Source organism: Thermobia domestica, chromosome 15 (genome assembly GCF_964235325.1).
Source record: "Thermobia domestica chromosome 15, izTheDome1.hap1.1, whole genome shotgun sequence".
Taxonomy (NCBI): Eukaryota; Metazoa; Arthropoda; class Insecta; order Zygentoma; family Lepismatidae; genus Thermobia; species Thermobia domestica.
Window position 1 is genome coordinate 58,934,292 of NC_137468.1, and position 17,525 is coordinate 58,951,816.

Genomic DNA, 17,525 nt, shown 5'->3' on the forward strand with positions numbered 1-17,525 from the left:
GTAAACCAACTGATATGAACTGATCTAATACCAAGAATGTAAAACAACGAGGGAAAAAAAAAAGTTAAGAAAACTTTTAAAGCATTGGTTTACGCTTTGGAAGGTGTTTGGAATTTTCAATATACAGTAGACTGAAACCACAAACTCAGTGTTCGAGCCACAACTGGCTCATCGGAGTGTAAAATGAAAATAAATGTCAGGTCGTGCACATGAACAAAGGCAAAAACCACATGTGAATTTCCAACCAATCCGGTCATGAAAATCTAGAGGGACGACGAAACTCCTAGAAAACAGTTTGCATCATCCTGCTATAAGCACAAAACGAAACAGGGAATAATGAAATCAGATCACCGCTGTCAACAATGAAATTGTTTTATTCACGTATCATATGAGAATAACTGGAACAAGAATTTCATAAAGGAAGATAAAACAAATTAAAGAAGAAAATCTCAATCGGTTTTAAAGTAACATATACAACGCTATATAGATAGCTGCAAAAAAATGTTAATATATGCAAAATAACTTACATATTGAAGTACTCTTAACTAATAAAGATTGTAACTTCCTAACTTGTTGCATAAGAAGTTATAACAGTTATGATCTTTATTACTGAATTATGTGAAAAATGTTTGCCTGCGTACTTGCCCTTAAACGTTCGTAGTTTTCATGCTTTACACCCTTATTCAACAACAAGGTTAAAATCTCACAAAGTGAAATAACAATTTTGAGCTCCTGATAGGTTTGAACATAGATCACGCACAACACGAAAACTGGTATTCTACTTTGATTACGGATGAATTAGTTGAGCGATAAATCTATGCCACTCCCTTCTCACAGGACCGAAACTGAAAGGCCACCAATGAACTTGGCGGAGTAATTATTTATACGAAATTACACAAAGGATATAAAATACATGGGCAAGAAACACTTATATAGATACAAGGTGTACTTAAAATCTAACTAGTCCCTGAATCTCACAAGGAACCCGTTGAGTGCGAGATCGCAAGTACAATCTCTAGTAAGGCTAATTTGAAAGTGAAGTGTGAATAACAATCACAGGAAAAATATTAGCTGCTAATGACACACCATGTGCATCAGCAGGGCGACAGAAAATACCTGTCCGGGAGGTGCAGAGATCAACCTTCTATGGGATAACCTCACGTCGGAGAGATAAGAACTGATGGAATGTGATGGCACCCGTTTCACCAAATATGATTCTATATGCATTCTTTCAGAGTGGATACCTAGCTGAACACCCTGAACGGTTTGGAACTCCCAAGGAGTTCGCCTTCGATATTGATGGTGAGAACATTTGTGATCACGTGGCCAAGTTTAATCACACATTTAAAGTTATTGGAGCTTGGACAGAATGTATTACTATATCAAGCATACTCGCCTGACTTCTCGCTTTAGACTCACTTGTTTCGCTCTTTAAAACTACTTGCGTGGTAAAACATACAATTCAAATGAAGCTGTAAATCAGCACCTTATTTAGCTTTCGCCGGTAAAGACAGGTTTTATGAACGACGAATTGTTCACTGAAACCTGGCAAAAGGTTATCGCATCAAGTAACTGATCTTTGTTCTTTACATGTAACTTTTAAAAACATACAAAATATAAGTCATTACTTTTCCCAGAATCTAATAGCAGAATATGCTAAATCTTAGCTACACTTAGCTTTGTCTTGAAAGGACAAGTCTGGGTAGCACTGAAAAATTATGGTGTTCCTTGCGAAATGGCCAATGTAATACTTTTCGCGGATATATTCTACGGGTACGACAGTACAAATTTTATGTTGCAAACTAGACTGGTAGTAGTTCGGATTCTACTTTAAAGTTCTGTCCAATATAGTTTCGCTGTTCAAAAAGAAACTATTAGAAGTAGCAACATTTGTTTTCTACAAAAAGGATGGTAACTAATAAGCCTGTAACAAGTTGTAATCTGCATTATAAAATATGGAAAATATTTAATAGTGTACAAAGGATCAGCATTAAAAAAATAAATTAAATAAATAAAATAGAGCCAAGAAAATGTTTCAGATTGGGAACGTCTGTGGGTAAGGAAAAAGGTCGTGAACAGGAAGGCGCTAAATCTATTATTTTGCCTGCAACTACAATCAAAGTCTTTACCACAAATGCGTCAAAAACTTTAATATTTGTTGTTTATATTATACTTTTCGTCGCTGTTTAATCACATGTAACAAAAACATATCCGAAAAATTAAATGAAGAAATTATGTAATGGTGTATTATTACAGAAATCTTAAATTATATATCAATATTTAGCTGAGGGCTGAGGTCAAGAATATTACACCAAAACTAAAATGTTCCTTTCTGAAAATAAACAGTTAAATATAAATATTTTAGTTTAAATTTTGAATTATGTAATATGACAGTCAATATCGTGATACTTTCAAATGTATCAAATAGACGACTTCAAATACATATCTATGCATATTTAATCCCTTACGCCCTTCTTTGCTTTAGTAGTTATGTTCCTTTTGATATTATACCAATTATTTTCTCAGAAATTAAAACCACGTATTTCATCGTGCTAACTGTAGCAAGTTTCATATTCTTATTAACTTTACTTCTGTGGCAAAGCAAACAGGTCTGGTTTCAAGATTAATAGTTACTTGAACTGACCACCTCAACCATGATCTCCAGTGATATTTTGACCTTGTGAACTAATTCGAACGCTTTAGACAACTGGAATATATATATCAATGCCATACACTACGTAATCTTACCTTTTAAGTAATATTTAGAAACTTATCACAGATTTCAACTAGTGGATAATTAATACCTGAATTGTTGTGTTTGCTGTAATATTGCTCCATGCATCCCAGTGGTCCTGGTCAAATGGATCCTCAATGGACACAATTGGATATTCATTGATCATTTCAAGGTAAAGTTTAGTCAAGGCATCGCCGCTTATCCAATCAGCTTTATTGGAGTTTGGATTCTTGAAGTCCAAGTCATATGATCCATCCCTGAAACAGTATGGTACTAAATAAAGCAAATCGAAGACAAACTCTTATCCGATTCGCATAAAAATAATAAAGTAAAGAAATGAAAACAACTTAAGCAAAAATTTACCATAGGTTGCTCTTGCAGTCACTTCAATGTGCATTCACATGTATTCAAATCTACTCTTTATAACAAATGTTTAACACGCGACTTCCGAGCTCTTGGGGGACAAAAAACAGATGTTGACCCAGAATCAAAAGACAACCGCTGAGATATTTCTATTGTTTCAAGATGTTTCAATGAACCCCGATGTAGAAAGTCACAAATAAAATGTTGAAAGTCATGTAATGAACGTATAACAGTTGAACGTGTGCATTTGGTCAGATTGTTGAGAGTTCCAACACTAAAAACTGAGTTGATTTTACATTGTTAACATGTGGACTTCCGAGCTCCTAAAAAAATTAGATGAGCCAGGATCATAAGACAATTGAGGAGATACTTGAAAGAATTAACTCCGATATAGGAAGTTACAAATATGTTAGAATTCGATGCGATGAGAACGCGTCCCACAGTTGAACATGTGCATTAGGTCAGGCTGTCGTGAGTTCCAACACTGAGTTCGATTTTGCATTATGTATTCAGATATCCTAATTTCTACATACTTCCACATACAACGGAAATTGTATATTTTATAACAATTTTGCATGAAGCAACTATAGGAAGGGGACACCCACCCACGTAATGGCTAACATCAAATGAACAGTGTTGCCAACCCAATATAAAGTTATGCTCTCTAATGGAATGACTTAAATTTGATTTTATAACTGCAATCAGCAATGAAAACAGAAAAAGAGATGGCACTCGCAGATCAATGGTGCAAAATTTAATGAAACGTTAATGAAAATATAACGTTAAATATGTGTCAAATCGAAATTTCTTTTGCGCACACAGGGAATGATGTACTATTTGTGCACATTAAATTAAATACTGGCAAGAACTGTAAGCTGACTCCAAGTTTAGAAAGGTCAGTAAAACAATGTTGCCACAACAGAAGAGAAAAAATTTAGTTTGGAAAGGGTGCAACTACTCGGAAAAAGGTCAGTAGTACATTCTGGTTTAAAGCTTATAAAATGGGTCAGAATGTTACAAGGAGTATGGTCACGTTTATGTGAGATCGACAAGTCAGGAACTTACCGAGATATTTGGTATCTTGTAGAAACTGAAAACTTTGCACTGTAAACGATGGCAATGCGGTCTCACAATTCCGTTTTCCCTCAGCGTTGGAAAAATTGTGAAGAAATGGTTAAAATTAAATTAAACTGAACAGACATACGATGAAATGAAACTCTTATGAGTTCTTGAAACGACTAATTAAGGGTAATTTTGTGGATATGAATGGTTCTTGAGCAAATAATAGGAATCCACATTACAACAAGATGACAGGAAATCACTTAAGACAGTTACCTAATAGCTATTTTCGAGCGTCCAATGAAACTAAGTGGCAACACTTATCACTAGGCAAACGGATGGGAGCTACACGCCAAAGATAAGAGCATGCTGCCCTCTGGACTGGTATTAGAGAAAAAAATCCACTCAATAACACGAAATCATGGTAAAACGGGGCTTTTTAATATAATTTCCTCTTACTTCCCTTCGACATCACTGGAATAATAGATTGTCTGAAAGCCAACTCTTATTAATCTTTCGAATGAGGTATCATTTTCATTGATACATTAACTATAGAGTGGAGTATTATTCTTAATTGCAACTCAGGTTTCGAGCGCTCGAAGGATAACACTTCCCAGGAATGTACGCAGAGCTGGGTTGTGGGGATCTGGACCCCTTCCCCCGAAATCCCGACTTTTCTGCAAATTCTCTAATTTTAGGGGGTGATTTTTACAAATTTATCCTCACTGCATTTCGACTCCCCCCTAAGCTTTGTACCCCTTCCGAAACATTCCTACTGTGTCTACTACTTCTCTCCTATCTTGACAACCAAGGAGAATAGACTATATAGTCATACGCTTTTTTGCCTGGACTGAGCTCTCCTATCACCTACTAAAATATCTGTACTTACTCCCGGACACACTGTATTCAAATACAGAAACTGCCCTCCCCGCTGGTCTAGTGGCTAGCGCGGGTGCTTTTGGTGTATATGGTTCGAGGTACGCTTTCCGATAAGAGAATACAAAAGATTTAGTTCAGAGGCATTCAATTTAATCATCCGTCTCTTTTACCCTAAATGGCATAACCATGAGTCAAACTAAAAACAATGGCTTGAGATACCTGAATGCTGATACTTGCTCCGAAAACAAGTTACTATCAACGGACATTTTTTTTTTCCTTTCTAACTTCAGTCTATCGATGACATGAAACTCATAACAGTTAAAGATGTTCAGAAAGGATTTCTAAGATAGATCTCGTAGATGTTTAACAGAGATTCAACATTAACAGTTTAAGAATAACGTTTACTTCAGTGGCCAATTTTCTAAGAAGTATGTCTGTACTTCCTGTAAGAAAATGCACCTTCAACAAAAATTAACAGGTTTTACCATATTTTCAAATTAAACTGATAGCAAATACAAAATATATCTCAGAATATTTACTGATGCTACGTTTTTTATTATTATTACTATTACTGTTATTTCTTAAAAATTAATCTAAGTATTTTTACGATAATTTGGACATAAATATGCTACTGGACAACTACTTACCTGTAAAATTCGGACGCTGCGACATCCATTCCAATCTCAATTTTGCCTGTGTAACCAGCCTTCGTTATAGCCTCTGAGATAAGAGCCAGAGCTGTAGATTTAAGAAAAGTAATGTGAATAAAGTATATCTTAATATTATTAATAACTTGCACATATCTTCTGTGATAAGACTACGATACACTTCAGAAAATCCAAAATAATTCTTACCCCAGTTCGTGGAAAATTATTTTTTCGGTTCGTTATATACAGAGCGGTCCCATTTCTAGCCAGAGTTTTTCTTCCACGGAAATCTACAGAGAATTTGTTTGCCGAGCAATGGTAGATTGCTCTTTCACTGGAACATGGAAAGCCCAAACATTCTGACGTAAAGTGATAATTGAAACCGGAGTGTGCCAAGAAGAGTTATCAAGTTTTTGATCAAAAAGACGTGAAACTAGTCAAAATCTTCAGAAGACTGACTGTACAATACGGTGAAGACAATCACACGAATATGGATAGTGCTCAGCGTTCAAGAAAGAAAGTCTGTTGTTCATTTGGCCCTGCTCCTCGAGAAGACCTTGAGTTGAGAAAATTATGAGTAAGTCTTATAACAGCGAAATAACGCATCAGAAAAAACACTAGTAGTGGGAGTACCAAGATGACTCTTCATAAACACCTGCATTCGGTGAAATTACACTCACTAGGGATGTACTTGAACATGAACCCGCGAAGTGGGGATGATGTATATATTTCCTGAAAGCTTGGGTCAAGGTAAGATCAAAACCGGTTACGAAAATTAGGAAGATATCATGCATTCCGCTTGGGGGCAGCATTTTACTAATTTTTATTAAAATATTTAAGCGTGTCCGTAAAGTCCGTTGCAACCCCGAAAAATCTGGAACAGTGAGACAGATATGAAAACAAAACCACGTCCATGTTTTTCATAATTTGAAAAGCACAACATATCAAAATAAAATAAATTGTCCCAGGGTCTTCCGCAGATCCCAGATGGGACCAACTTAATTTTAAAATGGAAAGTTGTCAACTTGCATATCGTATGAAAGTTGGCGTTAAATGAAAAGATAAATGAAGTCTCGAGTCTTTAAGCCTGAGCAAAATAGCGGTGGGTCAAAATATCAACACAATTTTCATTGTAAGGTCTCTGGCCACTCGTATGAATCTGAAACTGTGGGATAGGTGTAAAAACAAAGGCACGAATATGTCATTATTTCAAAAGTGTAATAATTCAAAGTTAAAAAAGTTTCAGGGTCCCAGACGGGGTCCAACTCAAAATGTTGAAATGGGAAAGAGGTTCAAGTTGAGTATCGTATGCAAGCTGATATTAAGTGAAAGAAGATGAAACAAGTCTTGACTCGATAAGTCTGTGCAAAATTGCGGAAGGTCAAAATGTCAACAAGCATCATTGAAAAGTCTATGGCTACCCCAATTTGAAACAGACAGATGTAAAAACAAACTCAAAAATAGAATGTATCAAAGTAAAAAAGAAATGTCCCAGGGCCACCCGCAGGATCCCAGACGGGGTCCAACTCAAAAGTTTCAAATGCCAAGGGACTAAACTTGAATAGTTGTTTGGTTAACATGTCGACCATGTTGTAATTGCATGAACATGTACAGATTAGTAACATCTACCCCCAAAAAGGTTTACATCCTCTCACTAAGACAAGGCTTGTATTATGAGAGACAAAAGACCCCGGCTGGATGATTATGTAAAAATTGGAAACAAAACTTATTGAAAAAGTGATGACTTGCCTAATTGGAAATTCCTGAGAAATTGGGAAGAAATCGCACAGACTCTTCCCTGCTAAACAACAGAAGTTCCATTTCCTGCCGCCACTAATATGGTACCTGTTCAGGTCGCTGCGACCGACTTTATTAAAAAAAAAAAAAAAAAAAAAAAAAAAAAAAAAAAAAAAAGTACTCAACATGAACCCCTTTCCATTTAAACATTTTGAGTTGGATCCTGTCTGGGATCTTGGAATTTTTTTTTCTTTCTTTGAATCATCATACTTTTGAAATAATGACATATCCGTGTTTTTGTTATCACCCTATCCCACCGTTTCAGGTTCATACGAGTGGCAACAGACTTGGAAGATTGTGTTGATATTTTGACTCACCGCTATTTTGCACAAGTTCATCGTAGAGAGTCGAGAACTGATTTATCTTCTTTCATTTAACACCAACTTTCATACGCATGCAAATTAACCCCCTTTCCATTTAAAAATTTTGAGTTGGACCCTAGGACAATTTATCCTCAAGCTGTTATGAAAACTGTAATTACTAGTGACTGGGGTTGGCAAAAACCAAGGTTTTTAATGAAAAATCAAAAAACCCTTTTTTCTGTTTAAACCCGGTTTTTTGGTTTAAATAATTTGCTCTATGTATTTATATCACATATGGATAGAGATAAGCTTGTTTCGCCTTGGTGTTAGTATGCAACAACCGGGTTATGCTGGAAGGGGTCACATAAGCTTAAGCGGAATCCAAAACGCTTCTCGGCTTACATCCGAGAGAAATTGTCCTCCACTTGAACTCGAAACCGGGACTAATTGGCCCCAAATGTGATACGTCTGGCGACTCACTCACGAAGGACTCCTGATAAAAATACGTTCGTACTGATCTTTACATATTTGTTAATATAATCGTCAAGAGTCATTTCAGAAGGACAAAAAGGTAAACAATTGCACAAGTGGAACCATTATACAGAATTACATATGGACAATTTCAAAATACTACAGAGTACAGAAAAACTAATTTAGTCCAAATCAGTTCACTATGACTTATTAATCCAAGTTAAATAAATATAACTACTTAGTTTGCATATCAGTAAGAAAAGTGAATAAAGATACGAATTATTTGAGTCTACTTTGGCTGTGACCTATTTATACATAAATAGTTACCAAAGATTCTTGCGATTTCAATAATTGCCTCGTGGGGTTTGTATGATCCCCCTCCCAAAAAAAGTACGGCGTTTTGATGTATTTTATCAATAGTAAACATTATTAAAACTAAACAATATTTAGAATTTTCCTTTGGTTGCATAACAATAATAAACTATTAAAAAATCACCAAAGAAACATCCATAAAGTTACATAAAAAAAGTTGCTTTTGTAATATAATCTGAGTAAAGAATGGGGAATTTAGGTCTGAATATAGTACGAATAATATATGGGAGCGAAACGTGATAACCCACAAATGTGTGTTAATCAAGATTTTACGAACATTTTTCATTTTTTCGTTTAAAGCAGTTTTTTTTTTTTTTTTTTTTTTTTTTTTTTTTTTTTTTTTTTTTTTTTAAACCAGCTGGTTTAAACCAGCCAACCCTGCTAGTGACAGACTTGTTGGGAAGTTTTGGACTATTTAACATAGTTCAGCTCTCTTGCAGGCCGATCCAAAATTCTGTCACTGAAATACGATAGGATTAGCGTCGACGTGCAAATAGAACATATTTCAAGAAGAAAATTTAATGAACACACTATTGTAATGTAAACCGTTTGAAAAGCAATATTATTAATAAACTCAAAAGCTGTTCAATTTCATATATGCGTCAACATTTAATTTCCATACACCCTATCCCTACTATACCTTCCTAGGTTTCCTTATCTAAGTTTCACAACACCGACAGTAGTCAGCGAAAATTCGTTGTTTAATGTTTCTTTTTAAATCTATAACTTGGAAGAGCAACAGTGAGTACCTTTCGAGTTTATTCAAATGGAATACCAGTTTATTATGGACACTGTGTATACACAAAATTGCGTTTAGAAACTGAACCAACCCTAGACAAAATATTTGCTAAACATTTCTCCTAACCCTTTTAAATTATGGCTTTTTTGAGGTATTTTGTAGACTTTCACTCAATCATCTATTGCGTCAAGACTATTTATCGTAGGATCATGGTTCATACCCCGTTTTGTTTCTAGTAAAGCAGGGTTTCCAACTGCGTCCGTAAAAATTTCCTAAAGTGTACTAAATGCGGGAAATTTCCGCTCAAGGTGGGGAAAAAGGTATTTCTTAAAAATCCGTTTTTTATCGCGAATATCTCCCCTTTGGTATAGGATACGATCATGCGAATGCTACTTATAAAAAAACTGCTTTATGGTGAAAAGAATGAGATACAAAGAGTGGCCCTGGAATGAATAGTTTTGATGCTACAGCCGATTTACATATTTTCCCTTGATAATACATTTTTAGTGAATTTCTATACTATCATCATCAAGACTGTTCATTGTGGGAACATGAATTGTACCTCGTTTTCTTTGCCATGAACCAGTCTTTCAAACGGTATCACTTGCATGTGTCTAGCATGTACCATTGTGGAGAAAATTCGCGAAAAAGAGAAATTGTCAAGAAAATTCCTTTTCCTCCGATTTCGGGCCCCTCCACTATGGTACATGCTAGAGACATGCGAGTGGTTCCGTTTGAAAGACTGGTTCATGCCAAAGAAAACGAGGTACGTATCATGACTTTAGAATAGTGATAATACTGTAGATACTTTAGTAAAGTAATTGACTAAAAATGTGTTTAAAAAAAAACGAGATTTTGTGACACGTCTTTGACTCTAGCAACATGAGTCATACCTCATTTTCTTCAGCGTAAGGCAGCCTTTCAAATGGTACCACTCACATTTCGCTATCGTGTACTGTGAAGAGAAAAATGGGGAAAAGGGAAGTTCTTAAAAAATCCCCTTTTTTCCATTTTGGAACGAGATTTTCCCGCTTCTGGTACACGATAGGGAAATTTGAGTAGTACATTTCGAAAGCCTGTCTCCGAACGAAACCAACAAGGTACAAACCATGATTCTAGGTTAAATAGTAATGTGTCAGGGATTTTTTGAAAATACTTCAAATATACCCTCTTTTAAAACCCATCGTCCATGTCTGTGACGTCACAGCCCCCAGACAGAGCACGCGAGGCTGCAAAATGCCCATAAAGTATGTTCTATGATGCTTCCATATTTGAATGAATGCAAAAAAACCCGGTCTAAAAAGCTTTACTAGAGACATATAAAGCAAATTCCGAAGGTCGACGCCATGGTGCAGGTGAGGTGTTGTGCCATCATAATTTAAAAGGGTTAACAGCAGCAGGTTCCTAAACATTTAAATCAAATGTACCTATTTCGCAATTTCATGACTTACGAATTGTGAATGTGTATCTATACTAATATATAAAAATACTGTGTATGTATATGTGGCATCACATTCTTGCATTAAAAGAAGTCACCTAGAGCCACCAAATTTTGGTATATACAATCTTCACTAGATACAGTCGCAACAAAGCAATATTTTCGATTTTCGACTCAACGGGGGGATTGGGGTGTCAAAATTTCAAGTATATATATTGTAAGGATCTCCACCTTACAGCGTGAGCACGTTACTCCAAGCAACACGTTCTATTGTTTATAAGCAGCAGACGATACACAAAACCATAAAGAGACAAAGAACAGCACAACGGGAACCGAAGAGGAACGAGCCATCCAGAAATAGCCTATAAAAGTGGAACCAAAGAAGACTGAGACATCAGTTGACCACTGATGGCTTAACTTTACGTACTCCGGAGGTCGCCTTGGACTAAGGGAATTCCTAACCGCAAACCGAACATCTAGAGGCTGCCATGAGCTAAGGCGGTTACCAAAAGGACCATATCCAGAAGTCGCTGCAAGACGCCATGAAGTCTGGTATGAGCTAAAGGGGTTCTCGTATATAACATTTCCTTCCTTCACCTCTCTGGTCATAAGGAAGATCTAAGATATTAACTTTGTAACTGATACTAACTTTGTAGTCTTTGTAATATTACAAAGAGTATTTTGTAATATTTTTGTAAAATTAGGTGAAGGGCTAGAATCCCGGACTGTCATTGTCTCTACCCACACAAATATTACAATATGTACAGTGAACTATACTACCTGAGAAATAGGAAACATTTTGTTCGTGCTGCAGGTTGTATACCATGGAGATCTTTATTATTTTATTTATTTTTTGTAATAACCTATTCTACCGTGCAGAGAACAGGCATGTTAGCTGACCCGAGAAACGATAGGGGCAATGCTTGTCGTTATATGCTTCACATTCTTTACTTTGAAAAATTCTGCTTAAACATTATTCTCCCCGTAAGGTGAACGGGCATTTCAGCAAGTTTGGAAATATAAAAGTAATCAGCTTTTTGAAAAATGATTCCTGCATTAATTACTGATTTAAAGAATACCTACGAAGAGAAAACATACCACTTTCTTGAAGATTTTTAAAAACTTCTTTCTAGAGTGGATACTGAAATTTCTATAACTAAAACTGCTATAATTTTCCTATCACTAAAACACATTAACGAAATTAATAAAAAGCCAACTCACCATCCTTGTTGTTGAGAATGTTAGGAGCGAAACCACCTTCATCTCCTACGGCTGTTGCATCGAGTCCAAATCTGTCCTTAATAACTTTCTTCAAATGATGATACACCTCTGAGCCCATTCGCATGGCTTCAGTAAATGATTGGGCACCTGTAGGAAAAAAAAATTTAAAAATTAAAAAAAAAAGTTCATTATACATTTCCTTTCTTCTCACAACACGACGTAACTATTCCTTCACTCTCATTTGCACACTAATCTTTTTGAAATTTAGCTCCATCGAATCTGGATGACTAAATTTGATTAGAGGTGAACTGGCAGATTACTCGACTCCTAACATTACTGAATTTCCATTTTATTGCTACATGAAATAACTAACGTTATTTTATCAAGTAATTTACCTTCCAGTTTCGTACCTGGTGCAGTTACTTCTGTATCAAGTAAGTCTACATTGTGTCCTTAATGATGACACACTGAACTACACAAATTTGGGTCAAATGTAACGCTTATTCAATACAAAAATTACCCGGAAAACATTCTTAATACGACTATTTGTCCTTACGTTAATGCCAAAACTTATTGTGACGTAGAATTCATTTAGTTATTTATAAAATCAGTATTTTAGACCAATGATTTTGAAAACTACAAGCTCTATGATAAGATCTTATGCTATAAGGATACCTCCAACCAACTTCAGTAAAATATATAGTTTACGCTACAATCTACATTTAATACACTAATTGCAGCTATATCCCCAATTTATACATTAATTCCACTGTAAGTTTAATTTTAAAAATATTTTATTTTAGTGTGACGACCTGCCATCCAACAGACTACTTTGTAGCGAACCGTGTGCAAATAGATAATCTACACCAAAGTAAGACTTTCAAATTTACATCTAAATTTATTTATGCATCCTGCCATGTCACAAGAACCAGAAAACAATACACAATTATGCATGTTCTCTTTCATCAAAATGATTCGGAACGATATAATACAGTATACCCACTTTCAACATGACATTGCAGTATTGAAAGTTTGATCAAGCAAACTACTGATGTTACACTGGTGAAATCAGTGATGAGCAAAAAGAACCAGTTTTTATATTGTCTGCGTACTAATGTATTCCTTTCGCTATGCTGCGTTCGTGAGGTTAATCAGCACTATGGTTATCGTAAGCGAAGAAATTGTTTTGTGTGTTGAAATATCAGCTAAGATGATCAACAGTTAACAGGAATTATTTATTTTGACATTACTTACTGCTCACTTACAAGGTAAGCTAGGATTAATTTTTGAGCAACATTGCCGTCCCCTTCACTTCTACCATGAACAGCTCTCCCTCCTCGAACAGCGCTGCTATGGCGTTAAGTGCATTTAAGAATGACCACTCTAAATTACTTAACATTTTATTTTCTCACTTCTTAATGTTAAACTAGATCAATAAAAAAAATATGTCACATCTCCATTCCGTGTATTATACATACAGGAAAGTGAATATCGTCTGAGTTTCATATCATCCGTGGTCAATTCACTGAACATCTATATGTCTAAAGAGTCTTCCTTTCAATCAATGCTGATTTCCCAACGTAAGTTTCACATTTAACAAATTTCTTCGAAGAGAGTCGTGTGTGATAATCTAAGATTAGGATAAACTACAGATTTCGGCTTCAATACTATGTAAATAAATTTCGAAAGTTAGGGTTGAAACAAGAGTTGACTAAAGCTGAGCGTATATATACACGCCGAAATGGTAAAAACAATAACTGCTTGTCTGTTGATCTTCATTTCGCTTTTGTTATGATAGTACTGCCGTTTGAGTCTTAGAAACTTGTTAATTTGTGTATGGTAAATTTAGTGTTTTTGAAGCCAATTTATAGGCAATATACGACTCCGGATCTTGAGAAGAATCAGAATGATTTATTGTTTGCTGAATATTTGCGTATCTACATTTAGACTTGCAACATATTGAAATCCTGTGTTACTCCTCTTAACTCGGAAGACAATTCCAAAACATTTATGTTCCCTTTCTATCAACTATCTCATCCTTGTTAATGATAACTAACGACACGTACCATGTTTTCTCTAAACTTGCTTTATTACAATTTATTCTTGTAATACTTCGCCATACTATAGCAGTTACACAAACGGTTTCCTGCCTTACACACCTACACGTAATACTTCGGTTCTTAATAATTTCATAGTTGCGCTCACATCCAAATTTTTACATCAACCTCACACATACAGCAGTTCTTTATATTCTGAATTCCGTACACTATCTTACCATTTTTTAATACTTATCTTAATTTACTCTAGCATTCAAGCGTTACGACCAACAACTGCCATTCACTTTCTCTATTAATACTACATAAATACTTAAATAAATAAATAAAAAAAATCAACTACTGTTCCCATTCCTTAAAGAAAGTATCGGATCTGTATATGGCTGTCAAGCAGTTTGCCATGGCAAATATCTAAGAACTTGCTTCACACATATTTTACGGTTTATTAAGTTCTCATGGCCACGAGTGACTCACGTTTCAACCTGCCCGTTTTCGCTTAAGCCGAAATAAAGGAGTTCGACATTGAGAAAATTCGAGAAGCCATCAAATAAGAATTATCAGAAGAACATGTCTAAAGTTTCCGAAATAACTAATGTGTTATGGGAATTACAAGCGAATCTTGTTGGAAGTTCTATGGAGTTACTGGAAACTCACGAAAGTAAATTTTACATATATAGCCAGATAGGCGCGGATCCAAGGAGGGGCTATAGTCCCCCTTGACGCTCAGGTATACACTGGATAAAATGGGCTTCAATCCTGCTTTACACTAAAAGCTGCAAACTATGGTTTAGCCCCTCTTTTGATCATCTCCTGGATCCGCCACTGTAGCCACGGAAGACCATTTTTGTCTTACGTCAGATTGTTAGATATTTCAAATCTAAAAGTATAAAAGTTAATAAACCTACATATATGCCATTTGAAAAAGTTTGTTGAAGACTCCCTCTCAGCATCGAGGTCATATGGGACGACCTACAGCTAACATGAGATGCAAACTACATGAGTTCCCACCATCAATCAAAAACGGGTCTCCCACATCAAAGGTGCGTACGCTAACTATATAGCCACGAGGGAGCTTTATTTTAAGCAATATAGTAACCTGTACACATGATTTCCTATGTAGAGCTCCTTCATGGCTAAGCGCTTAGATTATATGTCTTTGGCATGGGAGACCCAGGTTTGATTGCTAGTAGGAGCTCATGTGGTTCGGATACCACATTAAGATGTAGGTTCAAGTCACATACAGCCTCGCTGCTGAAAGGGACGCTAAACTCAAATTCCTACTTATTCAATATAGTCTAACATATCACGATTATAGTATCAGAATATTGTTTGTCTCATCTGCGATATTACTGTTGAGAGGTATTTGTGATACTGTAGCGTCCTTGGTTCGTAACACTGAATAGTAAGCGTAGTAAGCGAAGTTTGAATATATAAGTTGAAATATATAAATAACTGAACGTAGTGTCATTTGAAAAATATAATTTTACGCTGGGTAGGCAACAGTGTTAATATGGTGGTATCAAAATGTATCAAACTTATTTCCCTGTGTCCCTATTTGAATCGTGCAAAAATTTGAGCTCATTAGTGCAAACGCTGAAAGAACATGAAGATAAATGATTCACCTTTTACAAATATAAATGGGATTAAGCACAAGAGTGATACTTCAGAGAAGTCTTGACACTTCGAAAAGACTGTATGAGACTACTCAACAGAAACCGCTTAAATTGAGGAAAGGTAAGATTGGTTCCTTCACCGTGAAAATGCTCCGGCTGATATGACTGTCTCGTAGCCTTTGAAGGGGGCTCAAGTATAAAGTTCAATACAGGCAAAATAAATAAATATAATTTGGAGGATTTCATACAAACTTCGAAGTTAATACATACCTGTGGGCAAGATCATGAATTCTTGCATGGCCAACTTGTTACCAGCGTGGGATCCGCCATTAATGACATTAAATGCAGGAACAGGTAAAATGATATTCTTATTACCCGCAAGATCAGCAATGTGTCTGAAAAGAAATTTTGATTAAACCTTCGCCTTCTCTGGAACCATAATAATGCAAATGCAAAATAAGTGAACACATCTCGAAAGCTTTAACGTGAAAAAACTATGCTTGAAAATTAATATTTTCAGCTCTTCCAAGCACGAAAAAGAAGAATGTAGAAGGGATTTTATCGCTCGTCTGATCACTATTTTCTACAAATCTAGCGGTAAGTCAACTCCATCGCCTAGTTTGAACAACACTCAGTACATTATTTACGTGATTCAATACCTCAAACAAACGACATTTACTCGCACATAAATTAAGATATACTTACTATGGACAATACTAAGTACAGCACGACATACACTGAATTAACACACAAAAGCACATGCATGAGAACAACCTTAAGTATCTGTCATTGCTATTAAAAAGTTCGTGATCTTAGTTTCTTTTTTATTTGATTGAGTTTGAATGGTCAATAAAACCTTCAATTTTATTTGTAGCGTGAAATATTTCTTTAATTTGGTTGGCACTCAATACATTATCTTAAATTTTCAATTATTTCGCAAACTTTAAATGAGTTTGGCATAAAATGTTTCTGAACTTTTAGAAACATCTTAAAAACCTTGGGGGAGGTATGGAAAATTGACCTATTAACCTTCTCCTACTACAACATACTTTCTCTGAGATCCGGTGTTGCCAAGCAGGGTTGGCTGGTTTAAACTAGCTGGTTTTTTCAAAAAAACCAACTGGTTTAAACCAAAAAACGAAAAATGTTCGTAAAAGTGTAAGTGTTTGTAAAATCTTGATGAACACACATTTCTGGGTTATCACGTTTCACTCCCATATATTATTCATATTATATTCAGACTAAATTCCCCATTCATTACTCAAAAAGATTATACTACAAAATCAACTTCTTTTTTTTTTCAATATAAGTTTATGAATGTTTGTTTTGTGATTTTTTATAGTTTGTTATTATTATGTAATTGCAATCAAAGAAAAATTCTAAATATTGTTTCGTTTCAATAATGTTTACTATTGATAAAATACATCGAAATGCCGTACTTTTTTGTGTGGGGGGGAGGGTCATACAAATCCCAGGAGAGGCATTTATTGAAATCAGAAGTATCTTTGGTTTCTATTTATGTATAAATGAGTCAGAGCCAAAGTGGACTCAAATAATTCATATCTTTATTCTTTATTCACTGATATGCAAATTAAGTCGTCGTATTTCTTTAACTTGGACTAATAAAAGTCGTAAACTAACTTGGACTAAATTAGTTCTTCTGTACTCTGTAGTACTTTGAAATTGTCCATATGTAATTCTGGATAATGGTTTCACTTGTGCAAGTGTTTATGTTTTTGTACCTCTGAAATGACTCTTGACAATTACATTAACAAGTATGTAAAGTTCAGTGCAACGTATTTTTATCAGGATTCCTTCGTGAGTGAGTCGACAGAC

The 17,525-nt window shown here is 35.4% G+C and overlaps 1 protein-coding gene across 1 annotated transcript in view; it reads right to left on the bottom strand.

Moving 5' to 3' along the window:
• Positions 1-17,525, bottom strand: part of Eno (alpha-enolase) — a 42,809-nt gene that overhangs the window by 8,092 nt on the left and 17,192 nt on the right. The window contains exons 4-7 of the mRNA XM_081739712.1: positions 15,960-16,084; positions 12,023-12,169; positions 5,683-5,773; positions 2,805-2,991 (exon numbers count right to left, since the gene is read on the bottom strand). Coding sequence (XP_081595838.1) covers positions 2,805-2,991; positions 5,683-5,773; positions 12,023-12,169; positions 15,960-16,084 — 550 coding nt within the window. The remainder of the gene's footprint in view (positions 1-2,804; positions 2,992-5,682; positions 5,774-12,022; positions 12,170-15,959; positions 16,085-17,525) is intronic.